Consider the following 23,046-nt stretch of genomic DNA (forward strand, 5'->3'; position numbering starts at 1 on the left):
TCTTTGTGGTTAAGTAAAATTTAAATTCCACAATTTAAATTTTTTGAATTAGTTATGAAAGTTTGAAAATAATAAAATAAGTGAAATCCACTTTCAAAATTTTTTAAAAATACAACATATATTGCACACCTCAAATATATGTTAAGGATGTACTCTGCACTCAGTTGTAAATGTTTGGCATGGTCTTCATTTTAAATGAAACATTTCATTATAAGCAAATCTGATACTGATTTAGATTAATAGAATGGATTTTACCGGTTTTCAAATAGTGAATTCGGTTATACATGTAATCACTTTTAAATACGTAAAATACAGAGTGATCTCCAGTGAATGAACACGATCAGTAAATAAACATTCAATTTTCGTTTACATCATTTAAATTTTAATCACAATTACATGAAGAAAATACTTCATTGCTGTTTGATTGACTGCTTTTGGAACTTCATTTCTGATTGCGTTGAATCCTTTTATATTAAAAGATCAAAAAATGTGATCGTTGATTCACTGACCCAATTACTCCAGAACATGACCCTATTAAAACTAATTATTAGAAACAAGATTTTTGCCTCCGAAAAAAATGCTTCAAATGTTTAATATTGCGGCGAAAATATTGGTCTTAGAAAAAAACTTTTTAAACAAAAGTTGTAGGAAATTTATTTTTATAAAAAAAATGTCTCTTATGATTTTTTTATACGACCAATATTTTCACCGTAATTCCAAAATTGAGATCCATAATGAATTATTAAAATTTTTGTTAATTATAAAAATCTTAATTTTGAAATTACGGTGAAAATATTGGTCGTATAAAAAAATCATAAGAGACATTTTCTTTAGAAAATAAAATTTCCTACAACTTTTATTTTAAAAATTTTTTTATACGGCCAATATTTCCACTGTAATTCCAAAATTTTACACCATTAATTATTAATTGTTATTTTTAAATCAAAGCAAAAATCCTCGTCCTACTAATTATAAAAATCCTATTTGTATTCTCATAGTAATTATATCGATAAATATTTTGAAAATTTATTGGTTGATTTGCACACGTCGATGTAAAAATTATTATCAATCCTCCGTTGAAATTCAAACGAAAATTTACATACTAGAGTAAATAATTACAATATGTAATTATATTTTTGAATAAAAGATCCTGATTTACATGTCTAGTTATTTTATAATAATTTTTATGATATCAATGTGGAGAAATGGGATTTATTGATCGATGTTCTATTTGAATTTCTGTATTATGAAAACGCGATTAACGAGATAATTCGTGATGCATGGGCGCAATACTTTTAGTGTTGGCATTGGATTAGCCTAGATTTCGTATAAAAATCCAATTAAAAATGAATTCAAATCTTTTGGATTTAATTTGTATAATAAAATTCCAAAGTGCACTATTGCTTTTAAAAACTTATTTTGAAACCACTGTCAAGTGTAAGCGACCCCAGATGTCAGTCGAAGTACTAAAATTTTTATAGCCATGTCCTATAATTCATGAATAAGTTGGCTAGTGATAAAATAGATATTTTGTGAATTTAAATTTTTATTTTTATCTCAACATACATCCGAGGTGTATTTATATTCTTCCCAAACAATTCTTATTTATACATAAGCAATAAAACTTAACTTACTAAACACTTCTTGAACAAATATTTAATTAAATTGATGTCTTGTCTTCAACAAATTTGCAGTCAATGTTCTATAATAATGATCATAAAAAATTTATGTTCACATTTTCATAAATATTAAACTTATTGTGAAAACAACTCCAAATATTTCTTTATAAAAATGAATACTATATTTTTTACGACCACAATAATAATTTTATAGTTGAAAGTAAAATTAATTGAGGCTTTAAAATAATTTAATGTATATGCACTTGTAAAATAATGGTAATAATAATAATGGATAATATAAAAAAAAAGCATTGACGTAGGAGAAAAAGATCTAAGCTTTATTAAGGCCAAGTGTTACCTTTTTACCCTCGACTCTTGAGTTGTTTCAGCCCTTAAAAATACTTGAGAATATATATAAGAAGGGTTGTAAAAACCAACATAAAAAAATCGTCGAATTCACAATAGTTATAGTTGACAAAAAAATAACTCGAGAGTCTAGGCATAAAAATTTATGATCTCTTGTTTAACAGTATAAAAAAAAACATTTTGGGTTCATTGTATGCATATCTAATATATATATGAATGAGTATTATAAAATGTATATAAAAGACTATATATATGTATGCGAATTTATATACATTTGTATACCATTCAAATTTGCTTTTGCACACTTATTAGACGTAATGACCTCTTCATAAAATTAGAGGTTTTCATAATTTATATATAAATATATATATACTGAAAAAAAATTGTGGTTATCGTAACCGTCTAAAGTATTGCTCGTACACTGAGAAAATTAAATTATAGAAACTACTATCAAATTATGGTAAAATTTCTAGCATTAATCCGATAGTAGTGAATATTATCTAGATGATTGTATAAATCATCTAGATTGTAATATTCACCATATTTACGATAATTGTTACAATTCTGTATGTTAACTAGAGTTAATTATTATTATTATTTTAAATAGTTATATTTATAATTCAGATGGTAACAGCTATCATCAGAAATTATAATTGTTACCATCCTGATAGTAACTGTTATTATCCTGATAGTAAATATTGCCATCCTGATAGTAAGTTTTACGAAATTTCTTGCAGAAGTAAATATTATCATCCTGATAGTACATATTACCATCCTGATAGTAACTGTTATCATCCTGATGGTAACTGTTATCATCCTGATGGTAACTGTTACCATCCTGATAGTAAATATTACCATCCTGATAGTAAATATTACCATCCTGATAGTAACTGTTATCATCCTGATGGTAACTGTTACCATCCTGATGGTAACTGTTATCATCCTGATAGTAACTGTTACCATCCTGATAGTAAATATTACCATCCTGATAGTAAATATTACCATCCTGATAGTAACTGTTATCATCCTGATGGTAACTGTTACCATCCTGATAGTAAATATTACCATCCTGATAGTAACTGTTACCATCCTGATAGTAAATATTACCATCCTGATAGTAAATATTACCATCCTGATAGTAACTGTTATCATCCTGATGGTAACTGTTACCATCCTGATAGTAAATATTACCATCCTGATAGTAACTGTTACCATCCTGATAGTAAATATTACCATCCTGATAGTAAATATTACCATCCTGATAGTAACTGTTATCATCCTGATGGTAACTGTTATCATCCTGATGGTAACTGTTACCATCCTGATAGTAAATATTACCATCCTGATAGTACATATTACCATCCTGATAGTAACTGTTATCATCCTGATAGTAAATATTACCATCCTGATAGTAACTGTCACGAAATTTATTGCAGAAGTTATCATCCAATAATTATTAATTCTATTAAAAAAAATTATAACACTAACTATTTTTGCATTGAAAATCGTTCCAATTATTCTAGATGATTGGAATTAAAACTTAAGCATAGTAAACACAATTACTTAATTTTCTGAGTGTAGTAAATAATTATCATAACAGTATCGCTAAATTAGCAATACTATATTACTGAATTAATTATATTCAATTTTAAATGAAAGTATTGTTAATCTAATCATACTATTTAGTTATGTTTCTCATACTTAATATTGCTAATGAACGATTCATATAGGTTGCTATTATAGGGATTCAAATTATTAATATACCAATCCGAATTGTAAATATATCAATACGTATTGTTAATGTAGCAATACATATTGCCGGAGCAATTATCTATATATAGTTGATTTAACGAAACATTGTATAGGTAATTAGAAACCTAACGTTTACGCAAATAAAGTATTACCATAGTTTGATTAGCGAGACTTTACGCTCAGATAGTTTCGGTTTTTTACCCCCATCATCTAAGCGCATGTTTTAGGCGCAAAATTTAAAAAGTGGGAGTAAAAACCGAAAATATCCGAATCGCAAAGTCGCGCTAATCAACTTATATATTAACAATCTATGATTTTTTAAACCTTAGATGATTACTATAAAATTTTTTTTTAGTGTATATATTAATATATATATATATATGTAAATTATAAATTTGTATTTATATTACTCGACATATTTTTATGTGTGTAACTATTAAACTTATAGCGGCTTAAATTTAGGTTACACACTTACACCATTACAATATTCAAATTATAATTGACTGAAATATTTAACACTGGTTTAATAATCAACTCTACATTTATAACGTCTTAGTAACTCCTTTTGTTCGTTAGGAAACTTGGAAGACAATTTATCAAAGATGCTTTTAAGCTATATATACATACATAAGGGATAAAGTACTAAGTCACCGAGTTTTAAAAGCAAATTTTATAATAATTTTATGCATAAAACCTTTACTATATTTACATAAACAAAAGAATACGTTTTAAATATTTATTACGTTAATGTTCTTCTTCTTATTATGAATAATAAAAAACAAAATTATTCCTTTATTTTATTTAAAAACATGATACATTTTATGTCACAAAATATATTTATAAATTACTGACACTAGAAAGTATGAATAGACATAATTTATTTATGTATTATATTCAACATTTTTTTAAATAAACATGACATCTATTTCTGTTTTAAAACAGTCTGAGTTCGAAATATTAAATTTTATTTTCCGAGTGACTGTCATTTTTTAATTGCAAGTGAAAATGACATCAAGTGATTTTTTAAGTGCATTTGCTATGTTTTATGTTACTGGAAAACTAATTTAGTATTACCAGCATTAATATATATGTAAAGAGGATTTTTATCGTGATACTCGACGGTGAAATTTAACGGAACAAGTAAATTATTCAAACGAAAAATGTTAACGTTTGGAACCAGAAATTAACATACGCAACAACGTCATAACTTTTAATATTTTAGTAAAATATGAACTGCAGTAGGTTATTTTTTAACGTATGGTAATAGTATTTTATTCGTCTAGTACAAATGAGTATGAGACGAGGTGAGAAGATTGACATTTGAATCGCAGACAAGTATGCCGACACTCACTTTTTACTGGTTGTATTCAATACAATAGTCCTCTGAAAAAAATGACTCGTAGCATATCTACAGCTAAATGTTACCAGTTTTAAAATTAAAACTGTTGAGATTACTGATTGACTTTGACAGTTTGATGAAAAGTTTAATCAGATAGTGAGTCAGTGACTGACAGTTGATCTATTTTATGCACAGCTTGTATCTTTGCGCACGGCATAAAATATATTTTATGTGCATGCGATATCACTACTCGAGTGATTAGATATATTTTACCATTTATACGAAACATCTGTTTTAAGGTGCCATCTAGAGGCATTTTGCAGAATTTTCTGTGAGAGGATTTGCTATATTTTCTGTACTTCGCACATGGATAATGAATAGAACGTTCCTTTTGCACTTCCATGGATTAAAAAAATTTCAAATAATTTCATAGGTCGGATGAAATATTTTATTAAATGATTCAGAACTTTGTCTGGGTAATAGTTCATGAAAAAATAATCTGTTTCATTCACTGGAAAAATTTGTGGAATGAAGGAATTAAATCCGGAGTGAATGCGGATTTATATAAAACCCAAATCACTCTGCTAATAAAATAAATTGCCCCTTTACTCCATATGCGGAGTTTTTTTTCTAAAACTCTGTAACTCCAAGTCACGAAGTGAATTCGGATTTAAATAAAATCCGTAATCACACCAAATTAATTTCCGATTTTCTATGTACCTGAAGATCGGAACGTTTTTTGCGGAACGAAAATAAAAAAACATAAAAATTAACTGGATCTAGATTTCTCAAATGTTTCGAGTAGGCTCTACACTGTAAAAAGAGCGGTGTTAAAAATGGACTCATTTTAACTCCACCCGGTGTTAAAATAAAATTACACCGGTGTAAGAGGAGAAATTCACCGGTATTAAAAGTACCGGTGTTAAATCAAGGTAACCGGTGTAAAAGCGGAGTAAAATCGGTGTAAAAGCGGGGTAAATTGCGTCCGCTTGGAGTATTAACTTTAAAGATTATAAAACACAAAAAATGTCAGTTCTTTATGAAAATTAATAAAGAATTTTATTTATTAACAAGTATAGTGATCGAGTAAGTAAAAATATTCACAAAGTAAAATATTTTAACACCGGTAAAGAGTATCTACACCGGCAGCGGCGTTATTTTAATACCGGTCTAGAATATTTACACCGGCGGCGGCGTTATTTTCACACCGCTTTCGGTGTTGAAATTTAACACCGCCAATTTTAAGACCTACACCCATTGGACTTACCCCGGTGGTTTTTTACAGTGTAGTATATAAGCCAGAAATTGCAGCTACCTCCAAATACCTCTGAAGACTTCCCTAAGCAGTAAAATTTCATAATTTTTTTTATTTTCGTTGCGCGAAAAACGTTCCGATCTCCAGATACATGATTTTCTAGTATTCTTTCAAATATATGTTACAAAAAATAGTTTTTACATAAAAAAAATTTTTACTGTCACCCATTTGAAAATTTATTGAAACAGATAAAAATTTTCTTCCTTTTCCTAAAAATAAATTTTTTTTCTACAATAGTTTCATGTATTCCGGGTAATACTAATAAAATCAGACCGTATTATAATATTTAAATTTTAAAGAAATGATTCAATACCAAACCGAGTTTTGTCTTAACATATTTCCAGTGTAAAAAATATCTAAATTAAAATCAAATATTAAATGATCTTAAGTAAATAAAATTTTTTTATGCACACATTAATTTCAAGTTTTAAAATTACTCAGCTACAAAATATCATTTAAAAATAATTTATAAAAATCATTAACAAGCCAGGCAGTTATATAATTTACAGTCCAAATATGCTTTATCCAAAATCTATTTTAAATGTACACTAGCGAAAAGGGAAGTAGTGAATCGGATAGTGATTCTTGATTCAAATCAATTACGATTGACTGATTCTATTCAAATGAGAGGATTTCATGTGCTAAACTGTTAGATAGTACTTTAGTTCAATTAATTCAGCAAATAAAATCAAATATCTATTAAAATTTATTCCTCTATAAATTTTTTTATAATTTCATCGCATATTAATTTCAGCTCCAAGGGAAAATACATATTTACTGTCTAAATAATTATTATATTTGTTACTGCAGTTGACCACTCAATTAATTATTTTTTAAGGCAGTCAAATTTTGCACAAGAATGGATAGCGAACAAGCAAATTTTGGTTAAAACAACGGATAGGAAAATTTACTTTGCGCAAGTAAAGGGAAAGAAAAAGCTGGAAACAATAGAAATAATATTTTTAAATTGCTAATTTTCCTCGTCCTTTTTTTGAGATTGATTGGCATGAAAATAAAAATAAATAGGTTGCGCCCGGATTTCCGACGCCCCTGCAGGAGCTCCTGGACGAATGAAACAAACAGAGTAGGGGTTGGAAAATTCAGCAAATGTGCTGCTGTCTCGCGGTTACAGTGTGTACTAGTCTCGTATAGTTACCCCTTGGCCTAAAACCGCGTAACATCTTGTAAGATATTTATGTCATTTTTTTTAGTTATTATTATCCTAAATCATCAAAATAATTAACACACTAATAGCTAATTAAATTTTACCCATATCAGTTAGTATTATTTGTTAATTTATGTAACCTGACATCAAATTTATCTTGTTCAACATCTAAAGAACAGAATCCCAGATGTGTTGACAGAGGTAAGAGACCTCTAAATTCAATGTAAAATTATATCATTGATTACGTGAATATTTTTATTCAGTTTATTGTCTGCTTTTATTATTATTTTATTTAATCTACTCGCTACTTATTTTTATTACTGTCATTTAATTTGATTGATGCATTGCAAAAATATTTTTAACACAAAGTCTCGAGAAAATAAATATTAGAAAAATTTTTGTTAATTGAAATCAAATAATTTATTTATATTTATATTAATAGGTCAATATTTACGCAAGCGCATTTAGAAAAATTGTGGATTGCTAATTTTTAATCACAACCCGTTTCATGAGTGTGATGGTCAAATATCAATATTTTCGTGTAACAAAATAAAATAATAAAGTGACGTAAATTTTTTTTTAGCAAATAAATTTTCATTATTCAAAATTAGTATTTTTTTGACGGTATTTATCTATAGAATTTTTTTGTAGTACGTAAGTTTTTTTTACAAAAAGTGTTGCTTTTAATTTACAATAGACTATCAGTTTAAATTACTAGGGTAATCTCCAGTAAATGAACTTAATTTTTAACGAAATCATTTAGATTTTGATCATAGTTACAAAAAAAAATACTTCGTTGCTTCTGATTGACAATTTTTTGCATCCTTTTATAGAAAAATATTAAGAAATACGACGTTCATTTACTAGCGCGTTTATCTTTTATGAAAATAAAGTGATTTTCCTTTGAAATAAAATTACAATAATCATGAAATTTCGTGATAAATGTCATTGTTTTATATTTCTGCTGGTTTATTATTGTTTCAATTTAAAAAACTAACATTACAAGTGAATAAATTTGATTACGTGAGTTGTATTTGTTATAGACTTGTTCAGCATTAAATGGAAAAAAAACTGTCAAAAAATAACTTTGTTTCGATTTTTCATGCACAGAAAAAATATTGCGTAGTTGAGTTGAATTTAAAACGATTCGTGTTAAATGGCCAATATTCTATTGTGTTAACTCGTACAATATTATTTTTAAAATTTTAAATCGATTTACTTTTTAACTAAAAATATCACGGATAAAAAAAGTTATTTTCGGTTACTTCGAAATTAACCCGAAATTTATGTCATTTTCAACAAAATCTTTTTCCGGTGTACAAATTTTATATTTGTTAATACACGCAAAGAATTTCACGATATTTTTTGCATCAAAAATTTACAGAAAAATTACTATAGTCACACGGAAAAAAAAAAAAAACTTTAAAAATTACTATTTGAAATTATAATCCGGAACCCGGTTGTCAATATGGAGAATTTTAACATTCAAATAGTAAATTTTATAATACGTGTCGTCAATGTTCTAGTATCAGTTACAATTTTTTAAACTCAAATAGTAATTTTTCTTACATAGACAATAAATTTTCAAATCTATCCTGTAATTATTCACATTTTAATCATAAATGAAAAAATTACTATTTAGAATGATAGCATTTACTGATCACTTTATCATTACATTACATTACACACAAAAAAAAATTCTCGACTGAAGGTAAATATTCTGGATTCAAGAAAATTTTTTTGGAGACCTAAATTTTCTTAGATAAAGTAGAAATCTCCAACCGAGACGAATTCTCTTGGCTCAAGAAAATCTTGACTTGGTTCCCGAAAACGTTTGTATTCAGAAATATTTTCTTGACTCAAGATATCTGTTTTTTCTGTGTACTTGTCATTCTCAATTTATATAGTTCATTTTTTTCCGTGTAGTCATAGTAACATGAGGACAGTATGGAATTATTGTACAAATTACTGATACTGTAGAAATTTTTAAAAAACATCGAACAGAATTTACAAGGTGCATTGTAATTTTGACAAAGCAACAGATAAAATTTATACCAACTGCATAGTAAAATTTATTAGGTTAAATTAGAATATTTAGTATGCAGTTGGTATAAATTTTATCTATTGCTTTGTCAAAATTACAATGCACCTTGTAAATTCTGTTCGATGTATTTTTGAAATTTCTACAGTATCGGTAATTTGTACAATAATTCCATACTGTCCTCATGTTACTATGGGTCATATAATAATTTTTCTATAAATTTTTGATGCAAAAAATACCGTAAAATTCTCTGCGTGTATGATAATAAGAAATGTAATGATCCCTATGTGCAATATTCTAATCTCCATTAATTCTTAAACAGGAAATTTAGTACACAAATAAATTATACAATTTTCTGGAGGTTGCGTTTCAGTGAATTTAATGCGTAGCGATGATTTATTTAAATTATTTTTTACGATTTATGATCAGTTAAACGATAATTTTTTTAAATTGTTTCGTGAATTAGTATGCGTCTTACAGAACATTTTTTATCATATGTTACTTGAGGCCATTAGCATACGGTTTATGTTCACATAATCTATTAACACCTACCATTAACCTAATTGCGCAATTTAAAATTTCTAGACGATCATCAAGATTATATAAGTTTAATTCAATATTTAAGACCTACCGTGTACTATAACAGAGTAATTAAAAGTATGAAAGTTATTTTAATCCAATTAGAAGACAATTTCTAATGTATCATTAAAACAATGAACAAAATTTGTCATTAAAATTAAAAAATAATGGAATTACGTCTAAATTTTTGAAAATATGGACTCAATATTATTATATTTTACTCATTCCATATAATAGATTATTTTCAAAAAAAAATTTCGGACAATCAATCAAAATTAATTTAAAGTAAAGTAAAATAATAAAGATCTACAAGGATCAAAAAAATGACCTACACGGAGAGAAATTTATGGTCACTGTTTCTAGTACGTTTATGAAATATCCCATACCGTTATGGTAATGATTACTTGGAATTATGGGATATAAGCCCATACTTTCTGGGAAAAGTTCTCATAACTATGGGAACAATTCCCATCATTATGGTAACAGTTCCCATATCGCATGTGAAAGAATTATAGTAATGATTACCATAGTGTTATAGTAATCGTTTCCATTATACTATGGTAATGGTATAGTAATGGTTCCTATAATATTAAGGTAATGGTTAGCATATATTATGGTAATGATTACCATACATATAGTAATGGTTACCATATATATAGTAATGGTTACCATATATATGGTAATGGTTACTATGTATATGGTAACCATTACTATATGTATGGTAATCATTACCATAATATATGGTAACCTTTACTATGTATATGGTAACCATTAATATATGTATGGTAATCATTACCATAATATATGGTAATGGTTACTATGTATATGGTAACCATTACTATATGTATGGTAATCATTACCATAATATATGGTAAGCTTTACTATGTATATGGTAACCATTGCTATATATATGGTAATCATCACCATAATATATGCTAACCATTACCATAATATTATAGTAACCACTACCATAATTTTATGGTAACGGCTACCATAATATTATAGTAACGATTACTATGATATTTTAGTAATGATAACTATAATATATATGGGTGCCGTTCTTATAATGAACATTTAAAAAAAACCAGTTACCATGCATTATGGGAACCATTTCCATAAAATATTTTAATTGTTACCATAAATTTCTCTCCTTGTACTTAGTCATTGTCATAAGAAATTTATGGTCTCTTAATCCCATAACATTAAAAGTGAACCCAAAATATTGTCTTTTTGAAAAATAAAAAAAAAATGCATATGAATATGAATGAGTGTAAAGTTTAAACAAAAATTACATGACAATGAAACGAGTGTAAACGTAAGGTTTATAGGTGATTCATGTTATTTTTTACGACACGGGTGTAAAAATGGCAATTTGTCAGGGTACAAGGGATATTGGCACGCCGAGTTAAAACACAATGCCAAGCTCGTATACCTTAGATATATATATATCTAATAAATACATATATATTAGAAAACATCGTAGAAAGTGTATATTGCACAGCGTAATTCCTTAGTATATGTGACATAGAAAACAAAGCAATATGGATAAGAGCACTCTTGGCAACTTCGCTAGTCAAGCAATAAAAAAATTCAAATCTCATATATTTTTGACCTAGAAATTTATTTTTAATATTTATGTTATTGTTCAAATTTCATTACTATTAATCCTCATGTTCTTACTTTGTCTTAAAATATTTTATAGAAACTTCAAAGCTCTATAAAATACATTTTTTATTTCAAAATTTCATTTCAAAATTAAATTTTTATTTTTCAAATAACAACTGAAATTTTTCCTTGTCATTTATTATTTAAAAAATCGTAAACATTAAGGATTAAAATATAAATTCTTCTTTTTTTTAATCTACAGAAAGACACAAGTGGAAAAGAACGATCGATAGCAGGAAGTACAACATACAATTCATCCCCTGACGATCTTTACCTCGACGACCAGGACGCCTTGGAAGGTTCTGGCCGCGGTGGAGGTGAAGTAAGAGACGATTTAGAGGCTTCAGGAAGTGGATTAGGTCCGGACGACGAGGACGGTGATGGTGAAGCACGTACGTATTGTCATCAATTTCTTTTTAATCTCTTTCCTAATCTAATCTTACATTTATACTCCAATTACCAATTAAAGAAACATCTAAAAATACACTTGATCTTAAGATCGAGCAGAGCAGTAAATATTTAACCGCTTAGTTTTATAGAAACGAGAAAAAAAAATAACGGAAAGAAATATATGAAACTAATGGATGATTAATAAACAGGCAGTAAATATATATATGAAAAAAAAATAAATAAAATTGATAAAAATAAACATATATTCTTTTTTTATTTCGGGAAATCAAAATAAATAAATCACACTATGTCAGCATTCAATATTTCATATCAATATCTCTCTATCTTTTATGTCCTGTAGGCCTGTATACTAACTCACAGTTATCGGAAATTCATTTTGTTGTTTTGTTTTCACATAAAAAAATAAATCTATATATATATAGGTGAAACAAGTTAATATATAGATAGACACTTTGTAAAATCCAATGACGATCAAATATAGGTTTTGATGGACATATTCTCTGGGATATATGTATTTATTATTTGACTACATGATATATTTATATGCGGGAATATTTGTCTACATTAACGACTTAATAATTATTTCAAAATTTAATTAACGAAAAATAAAATTGTCATTCAGTGATAAACTATTAATATTTTTATCATTTTTGCACAGTTGTGTTCTCAGTATTTGCTAGAAATTTTATACCGTAGACGATTGACTACTGAGCCGGAGGCGAGGTCAACACAACGAGTTTTTTACGGAATTTTACTAGATATATACATTAATTTTTGTAAAAAACTCTAAATTAAATTCCTACAGACGGCAGGCAATAAAAAACGCTTGCAAATATGGGAGGAAAAATTTTTTCATAAAATGACTCATTGAGTTACTTCGGTATTTTTTTGCGCACTACTATAGTGCATGCAACTAAATAGTATATTGTGTGACAAGAGATGAAACAAAGCGGTTTTAGACTAGAATGAAGTTGGCTGACATCACTCGCAGTTTGAAGTCGCGTTTCATCCTGAGTTACACACGATATTTTTCATGATGAACTGCATTGGAACTTATTTTCAGTGTCAGCAGCCAGTCAGAAACAAGTTAATTTTCGACCAATGGTGTCATCAATTATAAAAATGTCATTTGCAATATATAATTGAGCAGAAACTATAAATACTAGTTATTATTTACACTAATTTTTATACAACAATCACAGTCAGAACTGTGATACGTAAATAAAATTAATGGTCTGAAATTACAATTGAACAAATAACAAGTATCAGAGTTTAAATTGCGAATGTCTTCAGTCAGCAGACAGAATCATTATTTGTTTGTTCCCCAGGGACGAAACAAGTTTGTTTCTGCCGGCATTCGCAATTTACGCATTCGCTGAAATTCATCCGCGGCGTGCGACTGAAATTAGTTTGTTTCGACAGGCTGTAGACACCGAAACTTCAAGTTTCGATGCTGGTATCATTAAAAAATATTTTTTCACCATACCTGCGCCGAAAGTTTAAATTCCTGCCCTGTTTAGTATAAAGGGAAGAAAGTCATTCTTTTCTTTTATAAGAAAACAAATGATAACAATTAGCGCATGCCTCATTTTTTCCACAAACAGAAGCAAAAATTTTAACTTTTAGATGCAAATCTGGTGAAAAATCATATAGACACCACGAGGGAGAGTAGGAAATCCCCCCGTGTGTTTGCTACCCTCGCCTTTGGCTCGGGTACGCAATTATACACATGGGTCGGAATGTTCTACTTTCCTTTCTTGATATGAAATATACTATTTTTCACAACTATGGACGTCACAATTCTAAAAAATAGGTATCTTTATTACCAGCTGTGTCACATATTATATTTTTAGCTGTCGTAACCTCTCAAACCCCAGTTGGTCTAATTTTTCTTCCTTTTTAGCTATCGTCCCTATTGGGCCACTTGCCAAAAATAACAGCATAATTACAAATATAAAATATTACATACTAATAATATAAACTATTTTTTCAGGCGTATTATTCCCAGACCATGACAATAGTAATAAGTTAGACAACACACAAAAATCAGACAAATCAGATCCCACGAAATACTTCGAAGACATACAGAGTCCTAAGCAAATTCCCGAGGTACGTAATTATTTAAATCGATTACCATAAATTACTCAGCTTGTTTACTGAATGTAATGACAATAATTAAAATTTCAGAAGGATCTCGCACCGCCGAAACCCAAAGAAAGTAATAATAATAATAATAACGACGTGGACGTTGTTGAACCAGTTGGCGGTGAAGAAGATTCCGATCAAGACGAAGATACCGAAGACACACACGAAGTGTTAATAATGAATCCCAAACACGAAGACCGTACTAGTTCATTCTTCGCGCAGCCAAATGTGCTTGCCGGTAATTATTGCGCAACACTAATTTAAATTTCATTGTCTCACAATGATTTACATTTTAGCCTTAAGCTGTAATCTGAATATGTCTAAATTGTAAATTAATTATTACTGATTATGACTATTGTTTTTTTTTATTTTTCAGCTGTAATTGGTGGCGCAGTATTCGGCTTAGTGTGCGCAATACTAGTCGTTATGTTCATTGTATACAGAATGCGTAAAAAAGACGAGGGTTCATATGCACTAGATGAACCAAGAAGATCACCAGCAGCCGCGGCGTATCCTAAAGCTGGTGCGCCTCATCACAATCGTGAATTTTACGCTTGAAATCCTCGTGCCAAGCTCTACTTGAACAATGATAACCGTTTGACCGAGTGAGACGATACGATAATTAGAAAATAAATAAATAAAAATAACAAAAAAAAATTTTAAAAGCGTAAAAAAAAAAAAGTAAAAAAAAACGTAAAAATAAACTAACAAGAGTCGAACAAATAATTAATTGCTGATGGAATTTTTAAACTATTGTTGATGTCGCGCTTTGAATATTATTATTAATCTTCCATTAATTAATTTCGCGGATTTAATGATTAATTGTACTAAAAAAATTACTGATTATTAAGTTATGATTATTGTCGATTAATTATTAATTAATATTATTATTAATGATCGATATTTTTTTTTTATTTTATTTATACAAAAAACGATTGAAGTTTAATGGTTCCTTTTTGGTTGACGTCATCGTGATCGATATAGAAAAAAATTCCAAATGCATTTACGTAAAATGGTGAGAAAAAGTTTAAGCTCATGCATGTGTGTAACGTGTGTGTATGTGCTAATTGTGTGCGTGTGTGTATAGTATTGAGAGATTATGAATAATCGTGAATCTCTGATTAATTGTAATTTTTTTTTCTTTTTTTATTTTTTTTTTTCTCGAGACTGAGAACTTGAAATTATTAAGGACAGAATCTTTTGTAAAAAGTTTCTGTGTAAATCATGAAATTTTTTTTTTTAACGACTTTTTTTTGTACGTAATTATTGTTAATGGGCATAATTTTTTCTATTGAATAATTCGAATGACGTAATATAAATTAAATGATCGAATGAAATTATTTACATATTTATAATTATATTTATTTAATTCACCGAACGTGAATATATACAAATTTTTTTGTGTCAATTATTATGAAATTAGACGGTTTTAATTCATCAATTTTTTTTTATTAAATGGCAGATTAAAAAATTTTTTATGTACAATTGTTTGTTAATTATATATTTTAATTAATTAATGTTCATTTAATTCAAAACTTCTTTCAAATCTCATTAAAATATTCCATTTATTGCGGAAAATTTCAATTGCTAACCTAAGAAACAACATAGAAACAATGCAGTTTTTATTAATTAGTCGCTTGTTTAAATTAATATAAAATTACTCAATGATTTGAGAGGTTAATTAAGTACATTAATAATTGCCTACTTATTCAATTAATTACAGGGCATAAATTAATTCCATACGATTGTTTGTTCTCTTGCTAACCTCAGAATTTTTCGAAACAATGCAAAGTTTCGTAGGTAATTTTCTGCTAAAGATATTTTAGAATCGAACTATGGATTAAAGTTTTGAACAAACTATTAATTGATATATTTCTGATATAAATAGAGATTACTTTCATAATCTCTAATTACTTACAGAACAAAAATTTGTATCGCCGCAAGATAAACAATCAGAAAATTTAACCTAAGAAATTTGACCGAATAAACAATCATCGATTTCACTCTTGTATGTTCTTTGTTTTGAAACAAAGTTACTCGAAACTGATATGTTAACAATAAAACAATACATAAATTAATGTATTATTATAATTTATGTAAAAATTAATTAATCTGCCTCGAAAACCAATTTTTTTTTTAAACAATTGTTTATTTATTGAATAAATAATTAACTTAATAACTGAAAAATAAAATTATAAAAGGGATCACTGTAAAATTTTGTGATGCATTAATGAAGAAATGAAATATTTAAAAAAAAAACGATTAAATTAAATTAAATAACTAATTAATAATAAAAAAAGAAGTAAATAATCACAATTGTGCCCCTTGTTAATAAAAGTAGCGCACACAAGTCTTGATTGACTGAAACATAAAATTTTTTGCCATATATTATTATATTTAAAGAAACAGTAGTAAGAGAAAATGTATGACATGAACGAAGTATGACAGGGAGCATGCCGATTAAATAAATTATAAATATAATTAATGAATAAATTAATTAATAAAAAATTATCTAAGCCGGAATTTGTAATTCCATAATTTATTATAATAATCCAGTGCATTATTTATTCACATTACAATATATTGTATACATTATTTTTTTATTATGCATTAATTATTATTATACATTTTTCTTTCGCTTACGAATAATTTCTCTGTTTATTTTTTTATTTTTTTTTTAATCGATTATTAATCATTCCTTAGTCATTATTTAATATATCGTCCAATTAACCGGCAACTAATTAATAAAATATTAATAAATGAACAAAAAAATTTTTTTCAATAAAATTAATTCACTAATAACTATATATAAATATATATAAATATAATTATAAATACTATATATTATTAATAAATATAAATAATAAATTAGTTAATAAAAAAAAAAGATGAATGATTAAATAATAAAATAAATAAAAGCAAACGCGTCCATCGTGGCATTTTACTTTTCTCAAACTTTGTATATCTAATTATTATTAATTATTAATTATTACTATTATTATAATAATTATAATTATGTAGGATTTAATATATTTAATCAATCAAGTAAACTAATAATTAAACAGCTATTTGTAAATTCGAGAAAAATTTCTTACAATTGCAGATATATTATCAATAAATCGATATTATCGATACATTTATAATATTTCAATGATATAATTAATTTATATTAACACTAGAGTATTTCTTATTTTAATAATTTATCATTTTTATTTAAATTAGTTTTTAATCAACGAGAAAATTTTATTTTTTAACCTCAGAAAATTAACAATTCATTTATTTTTGGTAATTTAAATTACAATTTCATAAAATTGTTAATTAATTTTAATTAATGCGGCAGCATTAATTGTCAAAGTAATTTTTTCTTCATTGAAATCCTTCGGTTCTATTCAATTTTATTCATGAGCCGAAGGCTAACGAGGCAACCAGCCGCAATTTGAAGGTTATCTCGATAAATTTCATATTTTTTTCATAAATTTCAAAGTTTTCTTTTAATTTTTGACACAAATTAATGTTCAATTCATTAATTAAACATAAATTAAATTCAAAAGAAGTTGAATTTTCAATTATTTTAAATAAATTGTCAATTTTCTGTTTAATTAACGAATAAAATTTGAAAAACTTGTTCATTAAAATACCGATTTGAATAAAAATAATAAAAATTATTAAAATAAGGACTACTTTAATACATACATATTAAAATATATGTATATACATATATAAATACATAACAATATATAAAAGAGAGAATAAATTTGAAATATAAATAAATAAAATAGATTTATGACGGGATTATAAAAATGAATAAACAATAAAATAAAAGTTATTAAATTAATAGAATGGTTGAAAATTAATAAAACGGTTAATATCATACGAAAACTGCCATACTAATTAAGATTATCCAGCATTTTGAGAGAAAAAATAAAAGATTTATAAAATTTTTAATGTCGCCATAACGTTGCATTTATTTTTAATTTTTTAAAATTGTAACTCATTTTATTTATAACAGCGTAATTAATTTTCCAATTAATTGTATTTTAATTAAGTTAATTACTTTTTAAACCATGACAAATTTACAACATATGTTATTAATTTTAATTAACGAAAATGAATGACGAAAATTTATTGGACAATTAATTTAAAAAAATTAAATTAACTCATTAAATAAATAAATTTTTTTTTTTTTTATTTATTAAAGTATCAATGAATCATGTAGTGAATTTCTAAGATTAAATATCAATTTTTTATATTTAATACCAAACTTTTTTAAAAATAAATTAAATTTTGTCAATTTTATTTACGAACAATTATTTTGAAAAGGGGAGAGAATTGTAATTATTTGAAAATTTCATTAATTAGGTAGCAGTTGCGCTTAAAAAAAAATGATAAATAAATCTGCTGGTTATGAAAAATGGCGCGCATTATAAATAAAATTAAACTGGAATAAAAAAACTGATTTAAAATATAAAATATAAAACATTTGTCTACTTTTTGAAGAAATAAAAAATAATTGTAATGAAATGATATTTTATAAGAGAAAATGTATTCATTAAATACTTATATTATTATTATTATTATTATTATTATTGAATTAATGAAAGAACTAAAAAGATTAAAAAAAAAATTGCGATGCCGTAAGTAAAAATAATTTTGAGCTAAATATGATTAATGATTAACAATAAATTAATTAATCATATTAATTAAATTTTTTTTATTAATTATCTAAGTACTGTATTATTCCATATAAATTTATTACATATATATGTATATATTTATCTCAATCGCACACCAGATATTTAAAAAAAAATACCAGCAAACAAACAAATAAATAAATACATATATACATATATGTGTACTTATTAATATGAATACAGAAAAATTAATGAATACTAAAGAAAAAACATTTTTTAATTAATTTAATTATTAATAATTTGAAACTATCAACTATTAACTATTATTGTTATTAACGAAGCTATTGATTTATTGTAACTGCATAACATAACTAATATCATTATAATTATAATTATATTTTATAAATTAACAATTAATTTTTGTTGTTGTTGAACTAACAATAATGAAAAGGATTAAAATCTAATTATATTTGTATAACAAAGGATTAATAAAATAGTGAAAGCCGATAAGATGTTTTAGGGGACGGAAAATATATAATTCATCTAAGATGAATTTTTTTTTAGTATGAATTCATATAGACTACGAAAAAAAAATGCTTTTGCGTTCGTGGAACGCTTGTACGTTAAACATGTTATGATTATTATTGATTGATTGATTAATTGATTAACAAAGGATTAAATGAAGGAGGAAAAAAAATAAATAATAATTGCACTATATTGAATTAGTATGAATAACAATTATTGTATGTGGTCGCTCCTTTTCTGTAAATAAACACTGTAATGTATAAAAAAATAACATCTCGTGTATTTTATTATTTAATTTATTGTTTATTTAATTTTTATATATATCGACATTATTGATAGTTAGTGTAGATTAATTATTGATAGTTTTTTTTTTATCCTTGGCGTGAAATGACAGAGAGTAATGACTTTGAGTACTACTAGTTTTATATAGATTTTTTACTAAGGGCTGTACTTAATCTGTGTAACAAATTTAAGGGCAAGGGAGAGTCAATCAAGTTTGTTACTATTTTTTGTGGTATGGGAGAGTGAATTTTTAACGCTAGTATGGAAGTTATCAAAATTTATAGAAAATTTGATCTTGAATATTTAGCGCGCCAGAATACGCCCATAACTATACATATAATTTATATTAATAATTGAATATATCATAACATAATACTAAGTCTCATTCAATTTGCTACAGATTTGTATTACAGGTGTCTGTAAATTAATAATTACAATGGGTCTGAAGTTTCGAACTTTCATTGAACGAACAAAATTATCTAAATAATTTTTAAAAAAACTATCTTAGGCTGTAAAAACACGAAAGTACGATAGGATAAATAAAAAATCGCGTATAAATTATGACTGAGTGGACAGTTAGGAATAAAAATAATGATCTAGCAGCTCCACCCCCTAAAACAACCCTTACGTTTACATCCCCTATACAAATAGTACTATTTAGCACATACCCCTTTTACAAAAGTTGAAAAAGTGTCTTATTTTGCGTAGAATTTATTGACCCTATTTCTATGACCCACCCCTATAAAGACTTAGTTTTAGAAATAGCAAATAGTCCATTATATCCCCTCTGAAAATTTTGAAAAAATTACCTGTACTTACATAAAATTTTTTAACCCTACTCCGATTTGTTGGAGCAACTCTACAGTTCACAGTCTGACGATATGTATTTGAATTTTTAATCAAAAATATTGTTGTATTTTTAATTTCATTTTTCACGAGTGTGAATGTAGCAGATATAAAACAATTTTGAAATTATAAATAGAGTAAATAATTTAAAAAATAATATTTATAAAAAATGCACTTATAAGTTTTTATATTTTTTAAGTGCGCATTTTTTTTAAATTTAATTTTATTAATTATTTACTTAAGTAGATAAGTGACATCGATTACTTACTGGTTCAAATATATGTATATATTTTTCATCAATTTTATGATAAATATTTTATATTATTCATTTTAGTCTCAAATTTCTCAAAATCTTCACACAAAAATCTACGGCGTGAGATTAATTATTTTCTTCATCACAAAAAAATGTAACCTACTAAATTTCTTAAAAGTTGGCAACTCCAAAAAAATATATCAATCCTCTGACGTGAAATTAGACAACCTTCAATCACATGGTCAGAAAATTAGTCAAAGTAAAGTAAGTTTTTTATTAAAATTATATTTAATTCTTATTTCTAATCCGTAACAAAATTATTTTTCTCTAAATTGTTAATTATAAGTCTACTTTTTTATTTTTCAGACCATAAAAATTTGCCTACACAGGTTATAAAAAATATTTATATCGCCAACCTAACCATGTTTTATTACGCCGGGTTTAATGTGAATCCCAGTATTATTTCCAGTCACAATGAAAGCCCTGTAGTCGACAAATTCAGTAAAGTAACAATTGATGGCATCACAGACATAACCATAGGATGGAACTATTTTTTGATATGGAAAAAAAATACAGTATTTCTATCAGAAAAGTATATAACCAACGAAGCCAATCTGAAAGAATTGTCAATACCAGGACAGACATCAACGAAATTTATCAGCGGAATCGCCGGAAAATTTTCAATAACTTTGATGTCAACAGACAAAGAAATATGGCGATATAAATTGTACAGCAACGAATGGAAAAAAGTTGATAATTTTATTGCCAATGATGAGTTTGTTGTTAAAATAGACGAAGCGAATCACAGCATCGTGGCCTTGACAAATTTCGGTAGAGTTTACAATATTCCAAATCTGGTCGAAATGCCTCCAAGTTTCGAAAAAAGTTCTAGATGTACAGACATTGCGTGCGGATTTGAACATACGTTAATGTTAACAAACAATGGAGAAGTTTACTCGTCAGGTGGCGGTAGTAGAGGGCAGTTAGGACACGACGATTTAGAAAATTCTGATGAGCCATCATTAATAGAAGCATTAACTGGTTTAATTGTCATTAAAATCGCGGCTGGCGGGTGGCACAATGCTGTCATTACTTCAGACAATGACTTGTACACTTGGGGATGGAATACAAATGGAGAACTTGGGTTAATTAATTCAGAAAAAGTCGTCGCTGTGCCTACGATTGTTGACTTTTATGATGACGATAATAAAAGAGTAATTGAGGATATTAAAGTCAGAGACGTTCATTGCGGAAATAATTTTACCGTTTGTGTGACAGATGACGGACAGCTCTGGGGATGTGGGTCCAATAAATATGGACAGTTGGGTCTTGCTCAATTTTCTGGGACTAGTAAAAATAAATTTGTTAAGCTGAATGTTAATCTTCATAGTAAGAATATTAATTATGTTAAATGCCGGGAATGGAGTACGATTATTAATGTTAGATAATTTATATTGCGATACATTTTTTTGCACAACTCAATTGCGAAGTAGATGTTCTGCTAACTCTTATTTGGTCCCAGCTGATTTACTCATGTAAAAAGTATATGTACACTTAAAATATGATCTAGAACAAAATTTGTACCATTTGGAAGATAATTTATTAATGAATAAAACGAAGTCAATTTTAAGTCACTGTTTTTAAAAAAGTTTGTGATATCTGTCGATATGTACGGATGTTGATAAATACAATAATTTCAAAAATATACAACCGCCTGATAACCAGACTTTGTGATCAGAAAGTTGATGTCAATTAGTTGCGACCAATTTAATGACAAATTGTTGACAACTCTCAGCTTTTGTAAGAGTTGACTACAAGTTGTTACCAAATTTCCTATAAAATTGGCAGCAATCTACTGCCGCAACTTGTCACCAACTTTCTAAGAAAATTAGGCAACTTTTGAGATGTCAACTTTCTTAGAAGTTGGCGGCAAGTTGCCATCAACTTTAATTATAATTAATAAAAACTTAAAACTGACAATTCGTGAAAAAATTTAGCTGCCATTTTTTTGCATATAGGAGCGTTATCTATTAATCACTTTTTGAATGAGCAAATGAGTTGTACACTTTTGGATTTTCCAACTTTTTTTATATGAATGATAATAAAAAAAAA

At 26.8% G+C, this 23,046-nt stretch overlaps 2 protein-coding genes across 2 annotated transcripts in view; both read left to right on the forward strand.

Annotated features, from left to right (window-relative positions):
• LOC130671132 (syndecan-like) overlaps nt 1-19,824 on the forward strand; it is a 64,137-nt gene extending 44,313 nt beyond the window's left edge. The window contains exons 2-5 of the mRNA XM_057474851.1: nt 12,044-12,233; nt 14,246-14,361; nt 14,440-14,635; nt 14,774-19,824. Coding sequence (XP_057330834.1) covers nt 12,044-12,233; nt 14,246-14,361; nt 14,440-14,635; nt 14,774-14,955 — 684 coding nt within the window. The 3' untranslated portion in view covers nt 14,956-19,824. The remainder of the gene's footprint in view (nt 1-12,043; nt 12,234-14,245; nt 14,362-14,439; nt 14,636-14,773) is intronic.
• A 1,252-nt stretch (nt 19,825-21,076) lies between these two features.
• On the forward strand, nt 21,077-23,032 carry LOC130671130 (RCC1 domain-containing protein 1-like). Its single transcript, XM_057474849.1, has 2 exons — nt 21,077-21,198; nt 21,301-23,032. Exon 2 carries the CDS (start codon nt 21,357-21,359, stop codon nt 22,380-22,382), a length of 1,026 nt encoding a protein of 341 aa, XP_057330832.1. The 5' UTR covers nt 21,077-21,198; nt 21,301-21,356; the 3' UTR covers nt 22,383-23,032.
• Nucleotides 23,033-23,046: the final 14 nt, after the last annotated feature.

This window comes from Microplitis mediator, chromosome 7 (assembly GCF_029852145.1).
Source record: "Microplitis mediator isolate UGA2020A chromosome 7, iyMicMedi2.1, whole genome shotgun sequence".
Classification (NCBI taxonomy): domain Eukaryota; kingdom Metazoa; phylum Arthropoda; class Insecta; order Hymenoptera; family Braconidae; genus Microplitis; species Microplitis mediator.

What these genes read in the sequence shown, in the direction of transcription:
- LOC130671130 (XM_057474849.1), top strand. Translation starts at nt 21,357, where the DNA reads ATGTTTTATTACGCCGGGTTTAATGTGAATCCCAGTATTATTTCCAGT.